The sequence below is a fragment of the Eurypyga helias genome, unplaced genomic scaffold (genome assembly GCF_000690775.1).
Source record: "Eurypyga helias isolate BGI_N326 unplaced genomic scaffold, ASM69077v1 scaffold24374, whole genome shotgun sequence".
NCBI lineage: Eukaryota > Metazoa > Chordata > Aves > Eurypygiformes > Eurypygidae > Eurypyga > Eurypyga helias.
Genome location: NW_010245968.1, coordinates 403 through 21,450, shown reverse-complemented (window position 1 = coordinate 21,450; position 21,048 = coordinate 403). Strand labels below are relative to the sequence as shown.

General features: G+C 39.4%; 1 protein-coding gene across 1 annotated transcript; it reads left to right on the top strand.

Annotated features, from left to right (window-relative positions):
* Positions 1-4,512: 4,512 nt before the first annotated feature.
* LOC104508572 (dedicator of cytokinesis protein 8-like) lies at positions 4,513-19,575 on the top strand (the record flags this gene model as incomplete). The annotated part of the gene is made up of 13 exons (XM_010150247.1): positions 4,513-4,630; positions 6,247-6,317; positions 6,933-7,071; positions 8,523-8,624; positions 9,364-9,459; positions 10,528-10,762; positions 11,717-11,881; positions 13,081-13,283; positions 15,005-15,100; positions 15,771-15,866; positions 16,655-16,804; positions 18,284-18,397; positions 19,420-19,575. Coding segments are annotated over 13 exons (1,741 nt in total), but the record flags the coding sequence as incomplete, so codon positions are not given.
* Between the last annotated feature and the right edge of the window lie 1,473 nt (positions 19,576-21,048).

Below are 21,048 nucleotides of genomic sequence, written 5' to 3'. Positions count from 1 at the left end.
ACCATTCTATGATTCTATGTTTATATGAAAATTGAAACAAATCCAAGTTCCACCTGTTGAGTTCCAGCTGCATAGATCTTGCATGCTGCTCAATCCCATATCATTCATTAAGGTTTTAAAGCAATATCTCAAATGAAATTTTAGAAGTGCATAGTGTCTGTGGCAACAAGCAGGTGCTGGTAACTATGAAATATTATCTCAAATTATCTAACACGTAACTTCACAGGGGGGAGGTTACCAGTGTTTTGGGAATATACGGTATGCTACTGTATTTACTAGCACTCCTTCACTGTGTCATTTATTAATTATATGTATCAAGAAAAAATTATCTCACCACAATTCTCAGTTGTATCATCGCATTTCAAATAGGTTCACTATTATGTATAAAACCCTGGTATGTCAGAATTTTCACACTTTTTTATCAGTGTTCAATGAGGATTTTGGGGTAGAGCTTTGCCTCTCTATTTACACAGCTGGAGGAATCACATGTCCTGGCATGGTGAATGGATGTATTAAATACATCTCTATGGTATAGTTACTATCGCCCTGTTTTTCGGCTTTTCATACTCTATTCAGGCAGCTGGGCAATGCCGTATACGTGTGACCTACTGTTTTGTTATTACAGTGTCTTGATATTGCAGTAGTTGATACCTGGTAGATATCCACTTGTTTTATCCACTTTTCTAACACTGCCACTCAGAATTTAATAATACAAGAACCAGCAGGGGAATGAGGTTATTATCAATAGAACAGAGGGTTTGGTTTGGTAGAGGACAGCAAAGCTTGGAGAACAGAGACGTCAGAAGGTGGTATAATCCCTTTGATTTTCATATTAGAGTAACGTCTGAAAAAGATAATATAAAGTGGGAAATTGTGGGTCAAAAAGATCCCTACATTTGCACACCACAAAATCAGTATGATAGGCAAGAAATTATTTTGTTATTAATTTTTATGATTCACAAAATCTCAGTTATTTGCCTTTGATTTTGGTTTTCAAACAAATTATGTCATTGATTACTTGTTTGCAATATTTGATATATGAAGTAATGGTAGGTCAGTTGAATGATGTATAATGGGTAACTAGGAGTCCTAGAGAGAAAGCTATTAAAGTTTAGTCTGACTTGACTCTAAGCTCTAGTTCACGTTTAAATTTAGAAATATCTATTTTCTTCTCATAATTTTGTGATTTGACTATGCAGAAATCTGGTGCTTTGAGGCAGCCTTCTACTCTGTTCCTCTGGCAACTTTTTTCTTGTGTGATGACTTTAATAGAAAATTTATTAAGGTTTTCACACCAATGCTAATGGGCAGAATAAAACACTAATCACTCAGCCTAAATTTAATGAGGAACTGACCACTGACTGTTCAGATGATTCCTAATTTTACGAACATGATAAAAATCATTCAAACTATTATCCAAATTATCCATACTAAGATAGACTATGTAACACATACATGTCCTCTTGAACATGACATGTTGAAGTCCTGTCATTGTGCCATTTGTTCCAGGCAGTAGCTGACTGGAACAGGTTTCCGTATTTGTGACGTGTTTGTGATTTGCATTATAGTTTTAATCCATTTTTCCTGAAGATTCCCCACCCACCCTGACAAAAGAGTAGAGGAATCAACAAAGTTTGAAAATTATAACTAATGGGTGCATATGTTTTTGTTTCCAGTACCATAAATATGAATTGGCAACGTTAACCCATCCATCACTGTTCACCTATAGGAAGTTTGTAGTTTGTGTGAGTAGTGACTGCATATATATTGGCTTTTGCTATGTATGGTGTTTTTGTCACAACCATTAATGAACATGCTTAATATTCATTAGAAGTTTGAGATGCACTTGTTGACACCTCACACATTGTGTAGTTTAGCAAGGAGAGGATTTTATTATGTCACACATATGCACAGCCATTAATTAGAAATGTGAATATTTAATGAGAAGGGTCAGAGCCTTAAAAATCTGCATAGGTTTAATTTGGCAGGAGATAGGTCTGCATTGCTTTGGCCATGAGAAGTGATCAAATCACCACTGGGAAGTCTCGTGGAAGTGTAGAAAGGTCAGCAAATTCGAATGGGAATTGCTGCACAATATCCTGTATAAGGCTAGGTGGACCCTTAGCTTTCCCAGCAAGTAACTGATTCTGAAACAGCCTGTTATCTTACCATCTCTCTGCTGTGTCAGTCTCCAAGCCAGAGAAGCTGTCTGGATCCATGCCTCGCCCAGGACTCTGCTGTCCTGTGGGACTCTGGTCTCAGGGAAGTTGGGTATAAGCACATCTGACAGTATCTGGAGGTAGAGCCCTGCACTTTCTGTAGGGGGAGTGAGGGGAGTAATCACACTGACCAAAAAACTAATTTCTGTGGCATGTTGTTTGAATATTTCAGCTCAGCACAGAACCTCAGGGGAGACATAGTTCCTCCCGGAGCTCACCACATCTTTATGGACATGCAACTGTCCTATTATTTAAAGCCAGTATGTGCTGCCCTGTCACCCCTGCTAACTGCCATTTGGAAGTGCTCATTGCCATTGCTTCCTCTCAGGTTGTTGGGGGGTACAGATGCTGGCAGGCTGTAGCACTTATGCAGTGGTCAGCAATGGGTCTACAATTCATGCCTGTGTGAAGGAACCTCTTTTGATCATCTCCCACCATCCTGATATAAAAAATTGGTCATCACTTTAATCTCTGCAGGATATCCAGAGTCAACATTTGCCTCTGTTCTTCCTCAGTCCTGATGGGTTTAATACACATGTAAGCAAGATCCCTAAAACTCCTTGAGCATAAATGTCATGAGCTTTAGCTCTTCGGTGCAGCACTTGCTGTAATAATGCTTCTTTGGTTGTGTAGTCAGCAGAGAGCTCTCTGTGATTTTACATATTTTTCATCTCAAGTCACATCTAAACGTAAAATCCAGTGCTCAGGGATGTTATATGGATTTGTGACATCTTTTGCTGGACTGCAGAGTAATGAAGCAATGACTAGATTATGCAGCCTCCCCTACATGTATTTCTTCACCTCTGGCAGATGTAATACTGATAATATCCTTCATTTAATATGTCATTTCCCCAAGCATAATTCAGTGGGGGTTACCAATATATTTCTCTCTTTCACTTAGCCTTTCGTAATATGATCTTCGAGAGAATTTGGCAGAGCAAAAATTGCATTTAAGAAGGTAAGGAGGAAAGTGCATTAGTGTGGCAGGCAGGAGTACTATTCTGAACAAAGGTAAAGGCAAAATTTGTTTGCTAAGACATCTCATGTGGCACGTGTTGGTTAGCAAAGTAGCTCGGACTGTGTGGTTGAAGAGTATTGTCACATTATGACATATGGCAGTAGGGAAAACCAGCCATAGTTTCCCAGGCCTTCAGATACAGCAAATGGAAGATGGACTGTCTGATTTACTGACAACATTCTTCAAATCTGCTCCACATTTTCAGCTGACATTGGTGCTGAGAAGATAGCTGTGATAAGGACAAGGGAATTCTGTGTGTAGCTTCTGGCTGTCACAGACAAAAAGGAAGCATGAAAGCCCATGAGTAGTTCTCATTCTCACTGGAAGCCAGCATGCCTCCACCAACACTAGTCTTACTCCTTGCACTCAGAGGTTAAAGACTGAGAATCCTGTACCAGACTGGGAAAATTTGAGACATTTAATACATATAATTGTGATGCCAGAATGTGTGTAACTTGGGTCTAGCTGAAATCTCAGGCTTGCCATAGACTTCACTGCAGAAAAAAGCTTTCTATTAGCATTTTGACTCTTCTACCAGATTTGTTGGGTTTTAAAGTTGGAAGACCATCTATCTGCCTAATACCCCACGGAAATTTAAATTTTTTAATTTAGTGGTCTATCCATGTACAGAAGCTAGCAAACAGCAAAGTAAGCTGTATTTTAAAACATTATTCATTACTAAAAAATCAGTTTCTAGAATTAGTTCAAAAGTTCTTGTTTGCACTTACTCAGGTTCATTGATACTGCTTTTTGATTTGCATAATCTAAGAATAGATGCCATTTTGGTTCTATAAATTAGGAATGTATGAACTTTTGTTGTTGGTTTTCTTTGCTGCTTTACTTGTTTTTATCAGCTCTGAGTGATTCCTTACCCATTTCAAAATGTGATTCTTCACAGCTAAGAAGGGAGCTGCTTTCTTGAGAAATTCCTGCTTTTTATTACATCAAGCAAAGATATTAATTCATTTGTAACTGTGAATTACATTTAAAAAAAAAAAAAAGAGAGAGAGAGAGAGATAGGAAGGCCGCCTTCTCAGAGACATAGCTTTCTGTAATATGAAGCCTTAAGCATAGGAAGTTCTGTGTGTCATGGCAAGAACTTACCTTTTCCTTTCAAACTTTTGAAATGAAGTTCTGGCAAAGCTTTCACTTTTGCAACTCACTAGGAATTGAAGGACAGGGAGAGGAACCAGCAAAATGCTAGTTTATGCATTTAATTCTGAAACACAAATGCTTGCCATTTACCATTTTTATTCCTCATTTTCTTTCTTCCAGAAATCTCCTGTATGTTTACCCTCAAAGGCTGAATTTTGCTAACCGACCGGCTTCTGCAAGAAACATTACCATCAAGATCCAGTTTATGTGTGGTGAAGACCCATCCTGTGCAATGCCGGTAACAAATGCTGAGATCTCTTAGCAGACTTTTGCTTACATTTATTCTTAAGGACCCCCTGAAGAGATAACTCATCATCACAGTTTCTAGTGGGCCTTTAGATAGCCTAACATCAGAGAGCTTGTGAAGCTTGTCATTCTCATCAGAAAGCAGGGCTGTAGTCCTTACCCAAAACAGGAAAGACTTGTGACTCGAGTGGAACAGAGGCATATTGCTCCCTCTTTTCTAAGTCTTCCTACCTCACTTTGAGAAGAGTGACATCATATTAAATCAGTGCTGTCTTGAAAACTCTGACGGTAAAATTCACAGAGCTTCAGAGGCTTTTGAATAATCATGTAGTCTTTCTTCCAGTATCACTTGTCCGTATGCATTGTGTGTACAAAAATACTCAGGTGTAACACCAGAAGGTAGAAGGTGGGATCTTCATTGCCTGGATCTGAATGGTGCACAGTCAGGCAGTGGAGATAGTTTTCCATGTTTGAAACGCGCCATATATTAGGACACTTGTGTGCATTGCTGGAGCACGCAGCACTGTCTGTGTTCAGGTTATTCAACATTTCTCTTTTATAAGATCCTCTCTTCAGCGTTACCAAGCTTCATAGGATCCGTTTGAAGTGATCTAACCCAGATGTCTGCTTCAGCCTGAATTTTTTGGGAAATTTTCAGATGGTGTATTTGGCTGACATTGGGATGAATGACAAATGGGATAGAATCTTTTGTGATTTTATGTGTTAGTGGAGGGGGAAATTAGTAGAAACATTACTTTGAGAAACTTTAATCCAACAATGTGTTGGAGCAAGGACTGATGCGTGACCAGCCTTTATCAGAGTGCTGAGTCTTCATAGTGCATACTTTGCAGCCTTATTCCACCTGAGCTCTGCAAGTCAGAGCATCAGCACAATGTTTTCCCAAGCCACATTTCTTCCAGAGCTGGAGCTTTGCCCTGTGAATGTAACACTATTTTTTACATAATACTGCATTGTTGGTTTCCTTAAACTCTGCCCATATTACAATTTTCATTTCAATATGGATGGACTTGTACTGCACAGATATCCTTGTCTAAGCTCATCCCCCAGGGTTTGCTTTAAAGTTAGTGGATTCTAGGACCTTACCGTGAGGCTGTGTCTGAAACAAGGGAAGCAAAACAAGCACCAAAAATGCCTGTTTCTCTTCATTGATTCTAAAGGAATTTTAGACCTCTAAGGCAAGGTGAAATGATGTATCTCACACTAAATGAGCAGGCTACAACCATAAAACAAACTTCTAAAAGTGGTTTTAATTTAACTTTTCAAGATTTACTTAAAGGCAATGTGACAGGGTGTAAGAGGTTTACCATAACTTCATTCCCGCAATTCCTAGCTTTTAAGTGCATGGCTGGAGAGTGGGATGTGAGGTAGTTGGTGGCCCTGTAAATGACCTCTGCTCCATTTTCCTGGTGTTTTACCCTGGATGGTGTGTTGGAAAGATGCCTGATAATAAGACAACCATGTCGATGTGCTACATAAAATTGAGGAGTCATTTTCAGCCTTCAGATAGTGTCTTAAAATTTATAAACGATGATAACAATTCAATTCCTTAGACCTGACTACTGTTACTTTCTTTTCTTCTTAATGAAGGTAATTTTTGGGAAATCTTCAGGTCCAGAATTTGTACAAGAAATATACACAGCTATCACATACCATAATAAGTAAGTATTGTTACTATTTGTGTAATTAATTCATAGCCTACACAGTTCAACAGGGAATGCTGGTACTAATCCATTTCAAACATTTATGTTTTCTGCAGATTTGTCCTATCTAGTTTGGATTGCTACATGCATTTGCCTAAGTGACCGTTGCTTTTCTTGTTTTGAGCTTTTCAAAGATTAGTTGAGACTATTCCTAATGTGAAGATTAAGGAGCAGGAGCAGGGAGCAGCAGCACAACTTCATAACAGCATTTACTTTGATGAATTCACAGCCTCAAAAGAGCTCTCATGAATGTGGACTTAGGGTTTTAGGGTTTACACAATAAATATGCTGGAACCCCAGATTAAGATGGAACAGCTTTGAAAGCATAGAGATGGGTGAAAGCTGAAATGTTGCAGCTGATACCATCTATGCTCTTCCTGATTCAAAGCTGTAGGTAGTTCATAAATATAGCTATATATTTATATATATATATACACTTTGTTTAACACATCTCTGAGGCTGTTTTCAGTATTTATAAAGTTTTTATAACCATAGCATCTAAAAGCCTAAATTTGCTTTCTGCTCAGTCTCATACCTACATTGGAAATGTGTTTGGCATTGTTTTTTAAACAGGTCCCCTGACTTTTATGAAGAGGTGAAAATTAAGCTGCCAGCAAAACTCACAGACAAACACCATCTATTGTTCACGTTCTATCACATCAGCTGCCAGCCAAAGCAAGGAGCATCTATAGAAACCCTTCTTGGGTATTCAGTAAGTCCCATGTGATATATAATTGTATGTGTATACATACATACCTACATCCCATGAAAACAGACTCTTTGCTTATCAAGATGCTTATCAAGGATATTCCCCTTCTGGTTATGATAATACATCAGAAACAGTAGAAGGTCTTAATGTTAATTCACAGAAACCAGACACAACTTGTGCTATGTTACATCCTTGTCCTATAATTCTAAGTGGCTTTGAAGTTGATGAATTCACCTGAAGCAACTGAAATTAAGTATGCACCTAAATATTTGCAACAGCAATGCTTTATAGCATGTTGCCTAATTCTGTTAGATTCTGTTTATTGCCAAAAAACCCCACTAAAACGTAGGCAATTACATTTTACTGTTATGTAACATATTCATAAATGAGGTAACAAGTAACATAACATTTTCAGTTAAGTTCTATATGGCATATAGGTTATGTTCTTAAGTGTCTCTTACCCACATCAAAATTAAAAACCAGAAAGAAATCTAGAAGGTAAAATGCAATTCTCTTGCACTTGTTACCTTCATGTTGAGATTAGCATGTTTTAGCCTAAGAAATGCATATCATAGATTAGTCTCTGAGGTTTTTCCTTATCAATCAATATTTTTAACCAGAGGGATTTTAAAGTAAGACGAAAGCACAGATGATGTTAATACTTCAGATTTGAAAACATCCTCATCCTATGCTCAACACTTGAGCTGTGGGGCCAGACAAGTGCTTTCCATGTGCTTCTGCCATGAAGTTTGTATTTGGTTTTGATCCCAGTACTGAAAATCCTTTCAAATGGGCATCCTTTCAAATGTTTTATAGACAGATATAATCCCACCAATGTTAATGGGATTGGTAAGAAGTAAATTAGTTCAGATGCAAGACTTGACATAGGGGAGGACTTCATTTTCAGGCTTCTGTTCACCTAAATACAAATTATTTCAGCCCTGTGATGCTCAAATGCGCAGCATCTTTCAGATTTGACTAGGAGAAAATTTAAATGTGTCCAGATATCAATACAAAGTTATGATGAGTCATTCTGGCCTTAATCCTCCTGGTTACCATGACCAAGTTGTTCAATTTACTGTTAGCAATACCTTAACACAGTTGATTTGCTTCAAAGCAAAGGACCCGTCTATTCCAGATAAGTGAATTTTTTAAATTAAAACATGGAGTCTAATAAATCCTTCTGGTAGAATTTATTAGAAAAATACATTGCATATTAAAAGCTCTGTGTTTGTTTTCTTCAAAAAGGATGGTTTGTAAAGCAGTCTTGTACATTTTTCTACAGTAGCTCTCAGTGAATTTAAAATGCATAGAAATTACTGTTGAATGGGTTGGAGCAGAGAAGCTTGGGTCAATATCTCATTTGTTGTTTTGTTGGCTGTACATAACAAATTCAATAAATAGTCCCTAATCATATATAGTCATGAATATTGCTGTGTTTTCATCTGTTGCAGTGGCTGCCGATTCTGTTAAATGATCGTCTTCAAACTGGACATTATTGTCTTCCAGTTGCATTAGATAAGCTGCCTTTCCATTATTCAATTCACTCTCCTGAGGTAACAAAGAAAATTATGAAAGTATGATCTTTTCCTAATGTAGAAGAACAGCATAAGTGTTTTACAATCTAATGTTGCTATCTGCTTGTAGACAATGTCCCCTTATTGTGCTTTAGAAGGGGAAAGGTCTGGAGAAAAATGTTATTATTGTCGTTGGTGGTATTATTATTCTTTTATATTGTTATTTTTTTTTAAGGTTACTGATCCAAGCAAATGCTTGTAAATTGTCTAACCAATGACACATTTGTTTATAGGGTGTCAAGTCAATAATTTGCTTTCTTCCATAGGGATGATTTGCTTATTTTTTAGTGGCTGTGTGGGAGAGGGAGGAGAAATAGGATCAGGTGCTGCTACTGGAGCAGAAAACTGTGCCCTCTAAGTAAATATGCAAGCAGGAAACTGTCCAGATGGTTAAAACTGCACCGTATCACCGTGACTTTAGGGAACTTTAACTGGGAACTTCTAACCTTAAAAATATCCCGTTAGAAGATGTATATTTGCACTGACTGTGCTAGTCGTCCAGCTGAAGTACTTCAAATTTCCCTGTTCAATGCACAACTTTCTCTCCATCTTGTCTTTGAGAATAAGATGCCTAGCTGTGGTCTTCTTTATGCCACTGAATTCAGATATCTAAAATGAAGTGACTAGCATGAATTCCCTACAGACAGCCAAGTAAACAGACTTTATGTTTGATTGTTAAAAGTAAGATGATAGTTCCCATATTTCTTCTCCATCACAGAAAGTTCCATCTCAGACACCACCTATTAAGTGGGTTGAAGGGCACAAGGGTGTTTTCAATGTGGAAGTGCAAGCTGTTTCATCTGTTCACACCCAGGTAATGCATCAGAAGTAATGCCACATCTGTAGTTTCATTTCAAAGAGAAATCAGATGTCTAGGCTGACTTAGAAGGTTTATGAAATCAAGGTGTTTAAGCCCACAGATGTTTAAAGAAACTAACAGATATGGAAATAACCTGTTATTCCCAGTGAATGAAATCCTTTGGTGAAATTAAATCTCTTGGTGCAAGTGAACAAATGAGCACTCTTAGCAGAAAGTCATATCAAGCAATAAGGAGCCTGGTATCCTCTCAGCTCAGCAAGGATCTGCTTAGGTTGTCATTGACAGACATTGACAGGGCACAGTGCCAGTCTCTACAGCTGGCATTTTCTATTCTGCTAGTTGAGTGTGTCCATATTGGCAAAGACATAGCACTCCACTACCTATAGGGACAGGTTATATTGCCAAAATGCTTTAGGCAGATCATTTGCCAATGGCATGTGGTTTGTGGACACAAGCTGAATGAGAACTCTATGTTTCTGGACATTTAAATGTAATAGGAAATTGAAGCTTTCCCCATATTGTTGGGGTACTGGTTTCAAGCACAGCGGCTTTAATTTTTTTTTTCTGTTGCTTTACAGTGTCTCCTATCTGTCATCCCATTCTAGTTAACCCTGATATCTGTGTCCTAAAAAATGGAGGCTCTGTGTCTGAAGCAGGTCCATCACCCCTTTGCTTTTTAAATACAAGTGGGATGTAATAACATGTATGTAGCCGAAACTTATAGGTGTGGGTGGCAGAGAGACTATAGACTTGTGACATGATGGACATATATCTGAGAGAGGGAACAGTATTTTCATAAAATGAAGCAATCACTTTAGCATGGGCTTTAACTTTTCTGCTTTTATTCTGACCTAACCACAGTCTGAATGTGAGCCAGATGAAATGCAACAAAGATTGTGGCAGCTGCTTTACAAATCAGGCTCTAGGGCTAGCCATCACTGCAAGCTAGAAGGGTGAAAATATTTTCTCTCATCCCATCAGGTGGGACAATCAGGCTTTGCTTAGCTAGCAGCAATGTGAATTCTATCAACTTTCTTAACTGTGGGTGCACTGTATTTGCAGGATAATCACCTGGAGAAATTCTTCACTCTGTGCCATTCTCTGGAAAGTCAAGTGACCTTCCCCATTAGGCTGATGGATCAGAAAATCACAGAGGCTACACTGGAACATGAACTGAAACTCAGCATAATCTGTTTGAATTCCTCACGCCTTGAACCTCTTGTATTGTTTTTACATTTGGTACTAGATAAACTTTTCCAGCTGGCCATACAGCCCATGGTCATAGCAGGCCAGACAGGTATTTATTGATGAGTGGCCTTGGAGTGCTATTGCAAGAAACCTGGAGACGTGGAGGAAATGATTGCTAAATATCAAGGCTCAGATTTAGTCTTTGGAGTAGTCCACTTCAGAAAGTGTTGTGCTTCTCAAGACACATTTTCACTGCACAATTTAATCAGATTTAACTGGGTTCCTGCCTTCTTTCCTTTTCCCCCTTCACATAAGACTCTCAGACTCTGGTTGGGAGCTACATTAAATTGTAGTACTTTACTTACCTGGCAATATAGGTTAGAAGGTGGGTTGTGGTTTAGCTTTGTTTAAAATTCAGCTGTTGTGCAAGGAAAACATCATCAAAATCACCCTACAGCTGACATTGCTGACTGCACCGTATCCTCTGCCCAAATATCTTTAGACAGAATTGGGTGAGCACAAAAACAGACAGGGTATAGTAATGCACACAGATTTTTCTTTTACTGAGGCTGCCAGTTGCCCATCACATGTTAATTTGGGGTGGAAGACATACTTGGAGGGAGTGGTGTAGTTTATTTCCTATCTAATCTTAGTAATCAATGCTTGTCATCCATTATAATATTTGTGGAAGAGCCTGGTAACTTGTATTTTTCTGTCAGCTGGAGAAGAATGAGTCTTAGTGTTCTTCAAGTAGATATTTTATAAGAAATGCCTGAAGGCTGCTAGAAATTGTAATTAACAGTTAGGGTCTGCTTTTATGTAGCAACAAGTGATTAAGTCACAGTGATTGGGTTGAAAGCCAGTGGTTCTACTGAAGAGTCGTTATTTGCCTATGTAAATCTTAGATCTGGTCAGGTACAGCAATTGCTGTGAAGGACTGAATATATAGGATATAGAATAGGTATATAAGATTAGTTGGTGTTGGTAATCCAACTAAGAATCCCTAACCTGATTAGGCTATAGCCTTTAGCACTGAGACTAATTCTTGCCTTTTGTTCCACAGCCAACTTCTCACAGTTTGCCTTTGAATCTGTGGTTGCAATAGTAAACAGCCTCCACAACAGCAAAGACCTGAGCAAAGATCAGCATGGGAGGAACTGCCTCCTGGCGTCTTATGTCTACTATGTATTTCGGTTGCCAGACCCTCAAAGAGAAGTAGTCAGACCAGGTAATGTTGGTGCAAGGGTTGCAAAAACATTCTTTTCTCTTCATATATGCTATTCAGCATGGTGCTTCTGAAAGGAAGACTTAGGGAACTGGCCTGTAAAGTGACAAACACAACTCCTCAGACCCAAACTGCAAACCTTTTAAGTGCAGCACTGTTCAGATATATTGGTTTTCTCAGAGGAAGGTCAGAGACCTCAGCGCTGCACAGAGCAACATGGACTTACCCTCCACTATCTGTATCTCAGTCCTTTGTTTAAGATGCAGGGTCAAGGTAAGAGGACAGTTACGTGCAATGCTGTAGCTTCATGAAGATGAAAGTGAGAGACATCTCTTAAACTGAGGTCTTCTTTAGAGGAATTTCCTCCAGTAATGAAAATGGCCTTAAAATGTCAATTGCTTACTGTCCTGTATATCAGTAAACTACTTCCCATGCAAACTAACTTATTGCCAAGAGGCATAGGGCCAATTTCTGCTGGTTTCTCCACTGCAAATTTCTCCTTTGATGTCATCAAAGGCTAAAACCCTGTATGTTGGACAGCAGATGGAGGGAGATGATCCTTCCTTTCAGCACTGATGAGGCCTCTTCTGGAGTACTGTGTACAGTTCTGGGCTCCTCAGTATAAGAGAGGCATGGGCTTACTGGAGAGACACCAGCCAAGGGCCACATAGTGTTAAATGTTACGTGTTGAAGGTGTTATTTTGTGTTTAGGCATGTGAATCTTGTCTTAATCTACAGCACATTAAAAAGACCTTATGGGAAGAAGAAAGAGCTACTGTAATAGTAGAGAATGCCCGGAGAAGCTGTGGATGCCCCATCCCTGGCTGTCTTCAAGTCCAAGCTAGACGAGGCTTTGAGCAGCCTGGTATAGCGGAAAGTGTCCCTGCCCATGGCAGGGGGGTTGGAACTAGATGATCTTTAAGGTCCTTTCCAACGCAAATCATTCCATGATTCTATTCTACAATAGTGCCGCTGTTCACTATTCACCTGATAATCTTTTATTATGGCTTGTGCAATCACCCTCTGAGCTATTGGCTTTGAAAACATCTGCACCTTGTCATTCAGTGCCAATGTAATTTGTTACTGAAGCAGTTGATGGTGAGATTTTCGGGAGCTCCATGCTATGGATAACGCTGATGCTATAGCAGCACTGAACAAAGCTGGATTGAATGTCGCGTTTGCCTCATGTATATGTCCTTTAGTCTATTCAAACATCTTCCTGTGGGCAGGTGCAAGCAACAGTGCCGTTTTGACAGAGTCTCGTTATTACACATTCGGACGCACTTCTGCTGTGTCTGTTGGGAGTAAACTCCTGCAGAGCCGAGTGATAAGCTGCAGCAATCCTGACATTGCTGTTACACAAACTGCGGCTGATGAGGAGGTCAAAAGCATCATGTCATCCAAGGTAAGAGAACAAAGTCAAATATCTGGAAAATTGTATGGACTAAAACCTAAAAATCTAGATCTGTTTTTCGAGGGTTGGATTTGCTTCTTATAAATGCACTGTGTGTATCACCAGAAGCATTTGCTGTTTATCTGATTTGGCATGGGCACATGTTGATTCCCATTGCTAAATTTTCATGTCTCTTATCAGTAAAGACAGCAAGGTGTAAGAACTCTGTCTGTGTTTGAGGCTTAGACACTCCACAGCAGCATTTGCTTTTTGACACTCTCCTGTTCTTCTTGACATGGAGTGACATCTGGTGACATGGTCTGGTCCAGGATGCACAGAGTTAGTGTGAGAAAAGACTATAGATTATACTGGGAACGGATTCACTTTCTGAAAGGGGTAAAAGATTCCTCAGAAGGGAAATTGTTTTCCTAAAATGCACTAATAATTTATTCTTGTCCCTTTTAACTCTTCTTCTTTAGCCTGTTCAATGCTAAATAGTTTCCTGTTAAAATAAAAACCAAACAAACAGAAAACATTAGGCAGCTCCATGATTTTATATTCGCTATGGTACAGACGCCATGTGCATATTTTATAACTGGGTCTTTCCAAATACTTAATTCACCCACAGCATGAATCAGAAACTTCCTCTGTCTTTCTTACTCAGCACTACATGTGCCACCAAAGCTTGCAGGATAGAAAGGATGACGACAGCCAAGAAATCAGGATTTTGCTTCCCTGGTGTTTGCTGGTCTGCAACACCCCCTGCTCACTCAGACAGCTGTGAGGACAGCTGCACTCAGCTCCCCGGGGAAATGAAAACCTAGAGGTCCTCATTCAGTGGGAGGTGGGAGGCTGTGCCCCTGACAAAAGCAGGGGTTTTCCCCTGTGCAAGGAGTCGCCTTCTGGCTGCAGCCCTGGCAGAGCTCCACAGAAGCATGTTGAGGGTCTAAGGTCTGAACCACATCCCCCTTCCCTTTTCTTTGAGTGTTAAGTATTAAAAATATGGCTTCTCAAGCAGGTTATTTTCAGAAACTTTTTGAAGTCTTTTCTCCGTTGAATGGTCATGTACTTCTCCAGTTTAAGTGACTGGGTGTTTGTCTTCAGTAAATTAAACCAGAACTAGTAAGATGCACAGGCTTTGCTAATCTATTTGATTTGTTTATATGGGCATACATGTTCATCCATAGCAATTTTTACCCTTATGTATTGTGTTCTAAAAAAAAACAAAACTCGAGGCATTTTTAAGTTTTCCGAATTAATACAAAATTAGAATGTTTGATATTACATCTTCATCTCATTAATAAATGTAGCGATTTACAATGCTTCGGTGTCTACTGACATTTCACTGCCTTTTAAATTACCATTACTTTTAATGGAAGGAAGACTACCACGTGCTCGTTAATTTCGGACGTTGATCCACCGGATAAACTTAAAGGACAGTTACCCTTGAGAGGGTGAAAAAAATACAGCTGCAGTGCTGAAACTGGGCACGTGGCGGCAGTGTTGGCATTTGCACGCTACTGCGGCTGCTGCGGTAAGGTAGCGTTTGGTATCCATTGGGACGGGGGACAGGGAGAAGAAAAGCGAAGAGCCGTTTAACTGAATACCTGTGCATACCTTCCAAAAAAAAAAACAACAAAAAGAAAACAACACTGCTGCTGCTTTCTTCTGTTAATTACTTTATGTTATGTATTAACATACTACTATGTATTTATTCTGGCCATACCCTCCAGCCTATGGATCACAGCTCCAGTCGGATGTCTCTCTACGTGGAAGGAACAAATGACACGTCAAGCGTTTGTGCGAACTCAAGACCATCCAATAAAAAGGTAGCCTACCACTAAGCGTGAGGGCACACATTAACAGAACCTGGACCCTCCTGAGGCAGTGCTAGTAATTAGTGCTTCTAACAAGGAGATGGGAGAGAGAGAACAAATAACAATCAATTCTACTGAACATGGATTTTAGAATATTGAATCAGTGGGTAAATATTGCCCAAATACTCCTTCTTCTCCTCCAGAGTCTTTAGATTCTTTTCCAGGACAGATTTAGACAAGTAGCAGCCTGCCTGGATCCTCGCTTTGCTCTCTTTCTCAAGGTGTTAGGGCCTCTATCTTTTTCCACTGCTGTTTACCCTTGGATACCTGCCTTTACATGTTACAATAAACTGCATTCACTAATGTTCTCCATCTCTTTCTTATGTGAAGAATGTTTTTCTTTTCCCCTTTTTGTAGCTTTTAGAATCAAGAAATTAATTCCTATCTTGATTATGTATTCCCAAATTACTTTTTAACAACATAGAATATACCATATCACATAGATATTTCTTCCTGAGTTGTGTCTTGTGTTTGGCACTGGTCAGCAGGAGAGTGGCTGTGGATGAAGGAGCAGGGGAAAAACTCTGCAATGATCAGTTCAGAGTCTGACTTACTTGAGGTTGAAACTGAAAGATTAGTTGATTGAAAAGCCATTGCCCAACACCCTGTGTTTATTATCTAGCATTTCCATGAGGAGCTGGCACTGCAGATGGTGGTCAGCACGGGTATGGTGAGAGAATCTGTCTTCAAGTATGCCTGGTTCTTCTTTGAGCTCCTGGTAAGTTCTTACAGAAGTATTTTATAGCAAGTTAATGGTGAAATCTAGCAGATACTCCAGGCAGAGATTTGGCTGGATCATGATCTCTTCAGTTATTAAAACTGAATGTGAAAGGGGAGGTCCCAGATAATGGAAGTACAACTAAAGAATTCTCCATATTCACCCCAATTTCCCACTGACAGCCTGTGTTGGCAAAGTCTGTGAAATACATGCACAGTGGTCCACAGCTTGCATAAGGCTGATAGACAGATGTCAGGTTGAGTCCTTCCTTTTTTGTGAATACCTTTTCCTGTCTTTTCCACTTTGTTAACAACATGGGAGCAGGGACAAGGGTCCCCAGACTTCAAATTTCACAGAGCCCTGAAGTGATGGGTGCCAGTGAAAACTCTTTTGACATAATGGTTTCTACTAGCAGCATATAGACAACCCAACAGCAGGTCAAGAAGTAGAAATTAATTCCAGTGGTGTCACTCCCTGTCTGTCATCACAAAGGGCGAAGTTGCAAACAGCAGCATTTTGGAGCTGCAGATGCCAGGGCCTGGGGAGAATGATACTGATTTCAGGTGCAGAGAGTAGCCAACTGCATGAACATGAACAGGAATCAGAGTCTGTCTGTGTTCAAGTATTAAGTTCTCTATGGTCTTTGCCAGTACATGTAGGATTTATCATAGTGGCTCTAAGATGTGAGTGATTACACTCAGGGACAAACATACAGGGAATCTTACTCCCATGGACTAACTTAAAGCAGTTTTACCTCCAGTTTGGGCTGGGTTTTTCCTGCTTTGCAGATAAAGAGTATGGCTCAGTATGTTCACAACATAGAGAAGCAAGACAACCCACGAAGGAGCCGGTTCTCCGATCGCTTCAAAGATGATATTACCACTATAGTCAGTGTGGTTACATCAGAGATCGCTGCACTTTTAGTCAAACCACAGAAGGTAAATTTGTAACCATTGTTGTCTACCAGAAACTTTTTCTGGAAGCTTTACCTTTTGCTTGATCCTTTGGTGTGCTTTTGTGATAGTCATGTGCAGAGAAATTGATTTCACATAAATGTTTACTTAAGGCATCAGTGACATTTTTTTTTTTTAAATATGTTGTGTAATAAAAATTTGTTACATTAAAAATGTGTTAATGGAACTGTAAGTTTTGCCAAGAGATCAGTATTTTATGGCTTCCTCATGAGAAATACACAGGTTTTTATGGGCTGTTAATTCAAATCTGTTTTGATACAGTGAGTGTATAGAGCCTGATTATATGTGAAAATCCCACTGCAGTCTTTGCAGAATTAGGGCCATTGGTTAGTTGTACAGAGCAGCAGTAGGTAATATGTGTCTGAGGAGTAATAATCCATGTTTCAATATATGGTTGAGCATGTTAGATTGTCCTGGGCTTCTGTGGTAATATCTCTGGCATATTTTAGTTTATCCAGTAAGGTAGTGGAAAACTACCTTCATTTTTCTTTACAGCGGAAAAATGTTTTACTGTGTAAATTCCAGATTGTAGGAATATATGTGTATATTTTATCTCAACAGCAACAAAAATATTAAAAAAATGAAAAATTAAATTGCAGCTGCCCTAAGGTGCTGCACACCTGCTCTCACTAGTGAGAGACAACAGCAGGGATAATATTTTTCTCAGTCATCTCCTCTGTCAGTCTTTAGTGAACCCACCTGATAGCTCTGAGCATTAAACGTGTGCAGATCCCTCAGGCACCTCCACAAATGTCTCTTGGTGAACTACATATGCTACTGAGACTTTATGATTTAAATTGGTATGTTTGAAGTAAGGGTAGCCTTATCTTTGTGATTTTTACTTGGTAGCTGCACACCTCTGGTAGTCAGGCCAATTATAAACATAAAAGAGCTTAGCTGCTAAATTATAAACCCCACAGATTTATCTTACTAATATGTTTTTACTATCAGTTTTACACTTAAAATTTCTAGACAAAATACTTGGCATTCCACCAGCTGAGCCAGTGCAGATTTTTATTAATATTTTAAAATAGTATTTTTTTTTTTTAGTACTTAAGACAGCATTCTCTACGGTTTGGTTAAAAAAAAAGAAAAAAAGTGGCATATGCAGGATTGCAGCCCCTAAGGAAGTTAGAACAGGCCTCAAATTCCATTTCAGTGTTGTCTGCCCAAAGGTTTGTGTAGATCAACTTGTTCATTCACCCTATGATATTTTTCTGTGAAAGCTACAAGAGTTGAAATTATTTACAGGAGTGATTCTGTATAATTCTAACAAGATCATGTAAATTAAAGAACTCAAACAATCTTGTCCAGTCTGTTCATAGGATGGCTCTGGGAGCTGTCCTCTGCACTATTTGTTAATGATTCTAAAAAGTTTTCCACCCTTATATGACTTTCATACATCATAACTACAACTCACTTTTTCCCCCTTTTTCTTTTAAGGAAAGTGAGCAAGCAGAAAAAATTAATATCAGCCTGGCGTTTTTCTTGTATGATCTTCTTTCTTTAATGGACCGAGGATTTGTGTTCAATCTCATCAAACATTACTGTAATCAGGTAGGCACTATGCATGACTGAGATTGCATTTGGCTTATCGCCAGTACGGTGTTCTGTTCTGTTTGATTCATTTATACATCAAGATCCTCTGAGTTGTGTTAAAGGGTATGGTAAATTTCCTATTTCCTACTGTATATGCAGAGTCTTTAAACCTCCTTTGATTTGTGGTCTGCAGAAAAAAATTGACTGGAGGTTAAGACTCTTTTAGAAATGTCATACCTTGCACTGCTGCAGAGCTTCCATGGAGCCACTTTTCTTCCCTTACTTTTTTACATGCGTTAGCAGCAGGGCCTGCAGACCGTACAGGACAGCTTTTGGCCTCTGACTCTTCCAGTGCACTGCGATGGACAGTATATAGATTCAGAAGGGTTCAATTGAAATGATCCATCTCTGTCTTCTTGCTTTACAAGTTTCCAAAAATTAAAAATAAACAATGGTTGTAGGATGTTGGTATGAAATTATTTGTTGTATCTGAATGGGAAAGTTTTCCTTCTATTTTGTGACCTAATATACCTGCTGTAGATTTTCTGCCAAAGGAAGGTCCTCTGACAGCTGATGGTAGGTGCATAGTAGAAAAGGTGGGCTGCCACCCTGGTTTCATACAGTATGTGCAGTACTCCACTGATGCCATTGCTGCTGTGAAGGGAAATAACACAAGTACTGGTGCTCTGTGTTGCCTAGCAGGACTTTTGATGAGTTTGCCACAGGCGCAGCAGAATTTTATTTGGTTTTAATTTTTTTGTTATGCAAAAGGGAAAAAATATGGTAGGTTTTTTGTTAGGGAGGAAAAATAGAACAATTGATGGTCTCTTGGGAAGTTGGTAAGCCAGTCGGGCTGAGAAAGACACCACTACTACCAAAGACCAGCTAATGGGTGGGAAATAGTTAGGTACAGGGAACCAGTAAGCACTTCAATGGATGCTGGGCTATTTGGCTGTTTCAGGAAGCAGGATATTTCACTGCACAGTAGTGTAAATAGTGCATGCCCAACACATGATACTTTTTTTAATTTGTTTTTCTAGCTCTCAAACAAGCTGAATTCACTCTCCACCCTGATTTCCATGAGACTGGAGTTCCTGAGAATTCTCTGCAGCCATGAGCATTACCTTAATCTGAACCTCTTCTTCATAACCTCTTCTTCTGCTCCAGCATCCCCCTCCCCTTCCTTATCCTCCCAGGTAGGCATTCATCAGACAATATTGCATTAACATCACATGAAGCACACGTAGCGCAAGACTTCTGTTGCTCTGTATTCAGATACTTAGGTTAGACTTAGCCACTCTTGTATCAGGGGGAAGAACTTCCCCTTTGAAAGAAAAGGAGCAGAAAAATAAAGATTAAGGGAGTACTACTGCAAAACTGCATCTGCACAAGTTAAAACTTAACATAATACAAATATGTGCCCCACTAGAAACATGTAAACAGAAAATGACTGTTAGGGTAGATGCAGAAGGTCTAAAAAGAACATGGCTCTGAGGGCTAATTTACAGGTACATCTATATCCCGTACATACACAACCACAAATATGTATTTCAGTATCTACACTGGAAAATTATGGCATGCAGTGGTGCACAGCAAACTGCATGTTTGCTTTTAGCTGAACTTCTCGTTCTCCAAGTGGATGTGTATGCTACCACCATGTAAGTTAGTGACTAAAACACTGCAATTTTCAATATCCTGGAATCATGAATTTCTGTTGAATGTTGATGTTGTTGAGATCAGGATTATCATGCTTTCCCTTTCAAATAGCAGCATTCTTTGTTCCTCCCCACCCTAGTACTACAGATGATACTATGACTTTGCCAATTATTTCTTCGGATTTTCTGGACAGTGTTTTCCCTTTTATTTGAACTTTGAGTTTTCTGAGTGGAATCACTCAGGAATCCTCAATAGGCCTCTCCACACAATTTTTGTGAATGCTTTTCCTCATCACTTACTTCTCCCAGGATGTCATGACCAGTACATACACATTTTTCCAGACTTGACGTGATACTGACACAGCTCTAGACCTCCTGAATGTCAGGGCTTCCCATCCATCATCCTGGGCATGGAGATCACAAAGACATGCAATAAAGGAATTGTTGTCTGGCACGCCGCACACTATTTTGCTAGTCTTGTGCTTTTCTCCTCTACATTCTACCTGGATGGTATCTTGCTTTCACTACAGGACAGACACCCTGTGCTGGTTTTGATTGGGACAGAGTTAATTTTCTTCACAGTAGCTAGTATGAGGCTGTGTTTTGAATTTGTGCTGAGAAGAATGTTGACAGTACACTAATGTTTTCAGTTGTTGCCAAACAATATTTTCATTATGCCAAGGACTTTTTCATTTCCATACTGCACCTGTGTTCCCAGCTTCTTCTCTACAAAAAGCTGGGAGGAGGCAAAGCCAGCACAGCTGACCCAAACTGACCAAAGGGACATTTCATGCCATAAAATGTCTTGTGTGGTATATAACTTGAAGGGTATTGGCTGGGGATGTGTCTAGCTGTCTCTGGCTCTCACTTCTTGGGGTCTGGTTGGACGTCAGTCAGTGGGTTGTATCTTTTTTTTTTTTCATTGTTGTCTGCCTTTACATACTGCTAGTAGTAGTATTTTTCATCACATACTATCAGTAGTAGTAGTAATAGTGGTGGTGTTATTAGTAGTAT